At 36.5% G+C, this 8,783-nt stretch overlaps 1 protein-coding gene across 2 annotated transcripts in view; it reads right to left on the bottom strand.

Annotated features, from left to right (window-relative positions):
* LOC108694481 (nucleolar protein 4-like) overlaps positions 1–8,783 on the bottom strand; it is a 79,469-nt gene that overhangs the window by 18,004 nt on the left and 52,682 nt on the right. For both annotated transcript variants that reach the window (XM_018204021.1, XM_018204022.1), the window contains exons 2-3: positions 4,730–4,784; positions 408–623 (exon numbers count right to left, since the gene is read on the bottom strand). In XM_018204021.1, the coding sequence (XP_018059510.1) occupies positions 408–623; positions 4,730–4,784 (271 nt within the window). The remainder of the gene's footprint in view (positions 1–407; positions 624–4,729; positions 4,785–8,783) is intronic.

Below are 8,783 nucleotides of genomic sequence, written 5' to 3'. Positions count from 1 at the left end.
ATAATATATATAATATATATAATATACATAATATATAACTATTCCTTGAATAATTTTCCCGATTATCCCTGATTTCTCTGACCACTAACAACCCTGATTAAAAATCATTCTACTAAACTAATTTGCAAAAAGGGCTTAAAACATTAAAGAACGTGAGTCTATTTTTTAAAATCTCTTTTCCTCGAGTAAGATTTGTTACTTAATTCAATATTTCATTGTATTTCTTGCCTCAAAATATGACACTGTTTCAGCGCCACTGTAATGCCTTTCTCGTCCTGTAAAGGTTAAAAACGTCATTTGGTTCTTAACATTTTACGCGCAATTTGTGAATACATTCGCATATAGCTTAGGACATCGCGACACGCTCGAAAACGTCGCATATGCCGGCCGATGAAATAAGGTATTACCTGTGAGCGTGGAGTTGTTAATAGTGTTGTTTGCCGTGGAAATGGCTGATTGGCTGGTGATTGGTGTGCCAACAGTGGTAGCCGTGGTAGTCGACGAGTTATTTGGCGAGAGAGCCGCGTTGGCAGCCTGGACCTGTGCCTGCGCCTGTGCCTGGAGATTATAATTCCACGCGAGCAGCATCAGCTTCAACTTATCCGGATCTTTCATGAGAGTGGCTGCCAAAATTAAAAGTGCCAATTAGCTTGAAACAAGTTAGAAAACTACATATGTAAACGATAACACGCCGTATCGCATGCAAGACTCGAGGGCATTCTTTCTCGCAAACGGGAGTCCTTGCTCATATGAGAGTGGAGTCATACGACCGGACGTGATCTTATATCGCAAACGAACGCGACATTCGTCATCTACCTCCGGTGGCTGGCCTCGTACGCCGGAGGCTGTTATCACTTATCAGCTACCTGAGCTCGTGAGGCGAGCCTCGGGCGAATCGCAGCCGAATAAATTAAACTTACAAAACAACAATATCGTTGATATTCTCGATTTAATAACGCAACAGGTTTAATTACCCGAAATTGATAAATCGGCTGGCCGGCAGGCCACATAGCTCGACCGTCACAGCTGGCGGTGGACCGTTTACGATTATTAATCGATCGAGTAATTTACACGAGCTCCGATAAAAACTAACCAACCCCGCGGCCACGACGGATTAAACCCCCGAGTAAGTGAGTCTACGATTAACTTCCCATCGAAGTATGCGCCATTGATTTATCCTTCAGTGCGATCGAGCTGGCCGAGGGATATTGGTTATTGTAATATTGATCAGCGTCGCGGTAGAATTCGACGACGCGATTAACGACGTCCTGTCTACACGACTTGCTTCGTCAGATATTCACCGAAGACTACCGAGAAACCTGGCAAGATCTACAAGCCAGTCTTAGCGCATGCCGTGACTTGTCATCTTGATGTATCGATCGAACTGATACCTTAGAATGAGCGATGACATATGCCTTTTTGTATTCTATGATCTCCACACTGAAAAAAAAGTCTGGTAATAGTTACCAAACATCGAGTGAAATTATTTCAATCAAATGTTATATGTAATATATATTTTTTTATATGGATTATATATATATAAAATCAAATATAATTTCACTTTCTAAATATTTAGAAATCATTATCAAACAGTTAATTAAATTGTTATATTTGATAATAATTATTAAATATTTAGAAAAATAAAACTATTTCTTGCATTAACGGAACATTTAATTGAAATTTTTTCACTTAACATTTAGTAGCTATTATCAGATTTTTTTCAGTGCAAAGCTCGCTTGCGTCAACTGTGCTGTCGAATAAACAACGCAATTCAAGCAACACAAATGAAAAATAAGGCGTCGATAGTGATAATTGCCGAAAATGTAGTTGATATAAGGAAGATCGCCGCATGCATATTGGTGAACGATGAGCGATGACTCGATGAGCAATGCATGACGTGAATATGTTTCCTAACAATATCGACATTGATCTTGAAATATCTGAATTCTGATAAATCTCTAAAATTGATTTTTGTAAGATTAATTTATTACAAATGTAAAATGAGAATTTATCTTCATACATGTATAATATGGAACAAGAGTAAAATTAAAAAGATTAATAAACAAATTCAACCATTCACAAGTCGTAGCTTATCGCTTACAGTCGTGGCCTTACACGCGACTCTCGAGTATTATTCGAGATAGAGTGGAGGAAAGCATTTAAAACTTACGAATCAGAAGGATAGTTATCTAACGAAAGAATCAAAGTGCAGTGTGTTAAACGCGTGACATTCAAATCGCATGAATGAAAAAGGAAAGAAGATTACGGAACAACCGAAGAGTGTAGGTAATATAAAACAATATTTCTTCACAAAAATTTTCTATCGTATAATACATAGAAAGAACAATTGTGTTGAAGTATAATTTTGTTGGACTACGAAAATTATGTAAAACGCTCAAACTGCTAGAAAACTGTTAAAAACTTCTTGCAGCATTGCTCATTATTTTTTTGTTTTCAATATAATTATTTTATTGATGGTACAACAAAATTTTCAAATTTGTATCTATTTAAAAGTACAGATGTAGATCTAAAAAAATTAATTTTTGATGAATCATCGAAATAATTATTGTAGAAAACTCAAGCATGATAAACAATGCTGCAAAAAGTTTTGACATTCTGGAAATTCAGTTTGAACGTCCTATAAAATTATTTTTAGACCTATATCTAGCTAAATGTTTAAACATTTCAGCAAAACTTCTTTCCATGTAAGAATCTTAAACGCCAAACGCGATGCTATAACAATTTTTTCTACGATAATTTAATTCTACGTTATTTCGTACAGTAAAGATTTTCAATTTGTTTCGCATTATGCTCTATCGGCGCGTTTTAATTAGATGATTTCCAAATCGTTCTTAAAGAGACTCGTCGTCATTCAAAGGAATTTGATCAAAGACAAATTCAATTGAACATTTAGATCGATCTGTATACATTATGTGTGTCATGTATTTCTTGCTCCTTTCACGAAATCATTGATTCCATCTTTTTTTTATCTGACCGTACACTGCGCATGTAACGCGGCATCATACATGTCCGTTCCTCTCTGAAGGAAGACGAGCCGCTCTTCGTACGTCGTGAAACCGTAATCGAATGCCGAGTAACGCGTTCGATACTACTAATTCGTTATATCGATCCGTGCCACGCGAGCTGCCGCGAACGTATGTACATCGGAATCGAATAGCCGGCATTAACCCTTAGATTATTATACCTTGATTTATTACCGTCTGAGATCCTACAAGGATTTATCGGGAAATGTTCAAAGAATATTCGATTCACTATAAGTAACCCATTTCATCCACAGAAAAAAATTTAATCTTTCCGTTTAACTTATTTTAAATAATATCCATTTTCATTTTCTTTTCAATAATTTATTAATTCAAATTGTTTAATAACAATTTATCTTTATATCTTATCTTTATGATGCGCATATATCTAAGTACACGAAAAGAAGAACAAAAGTTTCGACTTCTTTTTTAATCTTCCAATCTTAGCAACTAGGCACTCTTTAAAGGTACAATCAACATTTTGAATCTGCAAAATAAATTTTAAATCTGCAAAAAAATTAGTGAAATACAATTCAATTTCTGTAATAATAAAAACATTGACAATTTATTAAAACTTTGACAAGAGTATATTAGAATTTTGTCTGATTTTTATAATCCGGAACAATAAAAAATTTCTTCTGTTTCTTGAAAACCTCTACATTGTTGACAGAAGAGTTAAGATCGCACGGGCTTTTGCAAAACGCATAATGCATAAAAAAATTAATCAATCAAAATTTTTCTTTTCCAGGAAATGAGAGAAAAGGAAGGATTTTGATTTGCTATGTGCTGCGGTACTAAAAAAGTTCATATTGCCAGCGGAAGATTAAATAAAAATTAATGAAACATATCAACATCTGTTTCAAGATGTGTTTACTTAGGATTATCATTAGAACACGTGGCAGACGAAATTCTGTCACTAACTAATTTAGCTTATTATAATAATCCACGGCGGCGACAGCAGCGGCGATGATGAACAATATATACGAGCTTACTTACAATTCGCGCAAATTCCATGGGAATAATTGAAATAACGATGTTCCATGTATAGTTCCCGTCGGCGCGGGCGCACAGCCGCACATAATCGGACCGAATAGTTCAAAGGAACAATCCACAGATTTTCTAGCGTATCGCGCGGGCGCGATTCCGTTTGTTCGTCCGAGCGGCGGAATTAGCGGTGACACACAGCGGACGGGCGCTTCGGCCGCGCGATGACGAGAGCAGAGATTTATTAGCCGGCAAACAGGCCTGCGGGGTGAGAGGAGTGACAGAGGGAAAGAGAAAGGGTGAGGCAGAGAACCGGCCGCGCGACAGCATGGCACAGGAGTGACGTTTAAATCATTCACGACACGGTTCAATAATGTAAAAACGTGCGACGCCACCGTAGAATTCGGGTCAGATTCCCGAAATGGTTGCGACCTGACCCCGCGACGAAAGGATTCGCGAAAAACGAAAAGGGATATATTCTTCGATACGAGTAATGCCACTCAAAATGGATCGTGTCGAACGGTAAAAACTTTGTTCACACACGCGGCAGATATACACCTCTGCACTTTGTTTCGTAAGGATTACGATCTCATAATCCTTTGCCAGGTGAAGGTTTAAAGAGGGACATCACCTCCGACACCGACTATAAGGGGACTTGGCAAGGTTCCTATACAGGATACATAGATAATGAAAGGTTTGCTCACTTGGATAATGATCGTCCTCGGATATGTCGGCGGGCTCCGGGGTCGAGATGTTCTCCTGCAACAGATAGAAAGCCACCGTTAGATACTGAAGCGTTTTCCACTCGAGTCGTGCTATATAGCAGTCGAACGATTTCGCCCTGGGCTGCTTAGGTACAAAGGCGAACGGGACGGAACTCTCGCGACGCGTTTAAAAGTTCGTGAAACTCATTTTCCGCAACTGCCCGTTATGATAATACCGCGCAAACGCAGCCGCCGCGTAACCGCATCATTACGCAGGACCAGATGTTTCGCGGTCTTATTTAGTTTTGCTATGCAACCTCCATGTCATTTTGATAAAAATATTCTTTAAACATTAACATAGAGAATGAGCAAATTCGTTCTTGAGTCCACAATTTTAATTGACACAGTACATGTGAATACGTATGTGAAAATCTGTACTTATTTTGTCATGTATAGAGATGTAAACCACGGAAAAGTATTAGAATTTTAGGATAAAAAATTCGGAAATGGTTTTTTTTTTCCTTCGGCTTTGACAGTTTTTTACTCGGATATTTTTTTTAGGTCATTCACATCGCATTGCTTGAAATTCCAAAATTTTTGCACTTAAACTGATATAATTAGAAAAATAGATTTGGACGTTGAAAAAAAAAAGAAAGCATAGATGCTGAATGCAAAGAGTGCAAGCAACGCAAACAGACCTACTAATCTATCAACCTATTAATCTATCATCAACTCATCAAGAATTGCAACAGCCAATAATACATATTTCAGCTTCAATATAAAATTATATAGACAAAAGTATTAAAAAGTATCGAAATAACAAGGAAAATATTATTCTATTTCTAATGAATTCTATTTCTTCTTCTACATATTTAACATGAATTCTATATTTTTTCATGAATTTTATATAATTTGATCAAAAATACGTTTTTTACAGTAAAAAACTAGTTTTTTACTTGATATTTTTCTCCGACATCAAAAATATCGTTTTTTTATGTCTTTAGTCAGTAGGTTAACATTCTTTTCAAAAAAAAGCTCAATTATATGAAGCTCAGTTACATAAATTATATAAATTACAAAAATATTAACCATTTGTAATAAATGATAGCAAATATTATTTTATTTTTTTACTTTGTATAATTTATTTATTCATGTTCTTATTGTAACTTTATAATACATATATATTGTAGTTGAAGTGCTATTGCCTTTAAATTTGTATTTAAATATGTATAACTCTTCCAGGAATTATAAAATTAATTTTTATATAAAACTAAAAACTGTACTATCGAGATGCATCCTCATTTACTTTCATCTTCGAACTCGACATCAATGATTTTCATTCAAAGAACTATTTCATTTGAATACCATCTAGTAGTGCCAATGGTGATACCACGTATTGCTCACAAGTGCGATTTTATTGAAGAATTTTTGAAGGTATACTTTTTAAAATCACATCAACAATGTTTCATTAGTTTAATGACATTATACTATATTATACTTCATTAAAAAAAAAAAAGAAGTTGTCAGAACTATTTCGTTTTTTTTCCTATGTATTATATCTAATATTTAATCACACTATATAGTCATACATAATAATAATAAAATTAAGTATTTTGTCATTATAAATTTGATTTTATTTTTTTAATATTATTTCTTAATTAATTTATTTATATTCCACATATTTATATTCATTCTTACATGTATATAAAAATAAAAAAAATTCAATAAAATTCAATAGAATAAGTTGTTACTATTGAGTCTAAGATATACAGTCAAGAAGAAACTATCGAAGGCTATTCGCGTTACCATACGCCCACAGGAAGACCGTGGACTTTATTGTCCCAGATCAAGAGCCAGCGGCGACTCGCGATTCGTCGAAACGCAAATTGCTTACGCCTCGGCGTTGCGTCGCGTTGCGAAGGTGACGCACGTCGAGAATCTCGGATCAGTAGCGCAAACGAGCGCCGCCTCTCAACCCTTTCACGATCAACGCGGTCAGTCTCCAGCTTAAGCACCATGTACAAACGCGTGTACAAAAATCTCCTCTAAACCTCTATAGCCTGGCGAAATAAGATCGTCTACTGAGCGAGAAATAATTATGCAGACGCCGCAATTAGCTTTACGTTCGTTAGGAAATTATTAATTACCGCGTACATGTAAAAAAAAATGTTCTGACATAACTCCCTTTCGTAATAACGCATACATATAAGTATATGCGTAGATAATGGCTGTTATAACGGGTCATTATAACGGAAAATTAATCCGTAAAATCATCATCTTTTCCGTAAGCTTCTATTTTCGCTGCAGCAACACCATGATAACGCATGTACATAAATTTTATTATATTTATATTCGATAACACTCTAAAAAAAGAAGTGTTTGATATTTGAGACTATAATTATATTGCATAATAAAATAATTATAGATAAGAACTCTATTTTTATTGTTATTATAAACGAGTACAAATTATAGTTGTGTTTTCGATGTCAAGTATATATTTTTTGTATATACAACTATAAATACATTCTTTAAATTCTTTAAGTGGAATCTCACTAAAGAATGAGAATTGAGCCAGTCTTGGAAAAAAGTGGTTCAATTCTTTAAGAATGACATTTCATTCTTCGAAGTGAGATTCACTCTATAAAAGTTGACAAAAACAATTATTATTGTGACGTTCTCAATCATAATTATACCATGCAATATTTTACTATGCAATTATCTATAGTCACAAATATGAAATACTTTTCTCCCAATACATTTCCCAAAATGTAACGGTTACATTATTTTTGACACGTAAGCGGCTTTCTATACGACTCGTTTTAAAAAAAAAATCATCCTCTGTTTACGCCACTGGCCGAGATCGAGTGGTCAGGGTCATTTTGAGGGAATAAGGCCGAGGCTCGTCGGACAGAGGATCACCTCTATATGGTCGAGTCGTTTTTCATCGAAAAGAGCAATGCGAAGCGTTCTCCGCGCTCCGTGATATGGCATCGCCTCGCGCGCCACACTCTAATCGATCCATCGCGCGCACCGGTCGTGGCGAGTCATAGCGATCTTCCAGGCGGCGTGATTCTATCTAACTTTGATTGATTTTATCCCGACGAAATTAACGGGTTTTTCCCCGTTGAAACGAACGGCCGGTCGGCCTGCCGGCAATTTCGCAAGGCATGCACTATGTTAGCCTGAGCGATGCCTGGGCCGACTGGTTCGCTGTGTGTTGCTGCTGAAGCAGGCGCAGTCTCTTCTATCTGTGTCAGGTCTCGTGTTGCAACTCCAGAAGGTCGACCGGTATACAACGCGGAGAGCACGGCCAATTGATACCGGCCACAACTTTGTCCAGCGGGCTTGTAGGACATAGGCGGCGTGCGAGCTGGTGCGAGCGCGTACGTCGCATACATGTCGGACGTCGGACGTCGGTGTGCGCGGCGCGGGCGCCGCAAAAACTTGTGATGATGTAACCGAGAAATTCCGACGAGCCCGGCATCGTTCGCGCACGAACGTGGAAATCATGAGAAGCGACGTGGAGATCCAATCGCGACGAAATGTCGCGCCGCGCTACGCTTTTTTTTTTACAACGAATGGTCACCTTCTGCGCGCGCGCGCGCGTGTGTGCGTGTGCGTGTGTGTGTGTGTGTGTGCGCGCGCGTGTGTGTGTGTGTGTGTGTGTGTGTGTGTGCGTGCGAAGAGAAAAGAGGAACGAGGAGTCTGCAAAGGACATTCTTGATATTCTATGTAAAATCTATTATAAAAATCTACTATAAAAATATGTATTTTAATATACTATAAATACCTATTATAAAAAATATATTTTACTACAAATTGATGATTTTACAGTTACATTTGAATACAGGAACAAGCACGACACTTGCATAGTGTTCCGAAATATTGTGAATTTTATTCGTATTGCTTCATTTATGTTGATATATGTGATTTCGTTTTTTTTTATATTAATATAGTATAATATATTAAACTTAGAATTATTGGATGAGATTAAATCTTATTAGATTTTAATAAATTTGGTATATTTTATCGGTACTAACTTTATTCCTTTATT

This window comes from Atta colombica, unplaced genomic scaffold (assembly GCF_001594045.1).
Source record: "Atta colombica isolate Treedump-2 unplaced genomic scaffold, Acol1.0 scaffold12, whole genome shotgun sequence".
Classification (NCBI taxonomy): Eukaryota; Metazoa; Arthropoda; class Insecta; order Hymenoptera; family Formicidae; genus Atta; species Atta colombica.
Note: the sequence above shows the minus strand (reverse complement) of the source record. Positions and strands in the feature narration are given on the sequence as shown.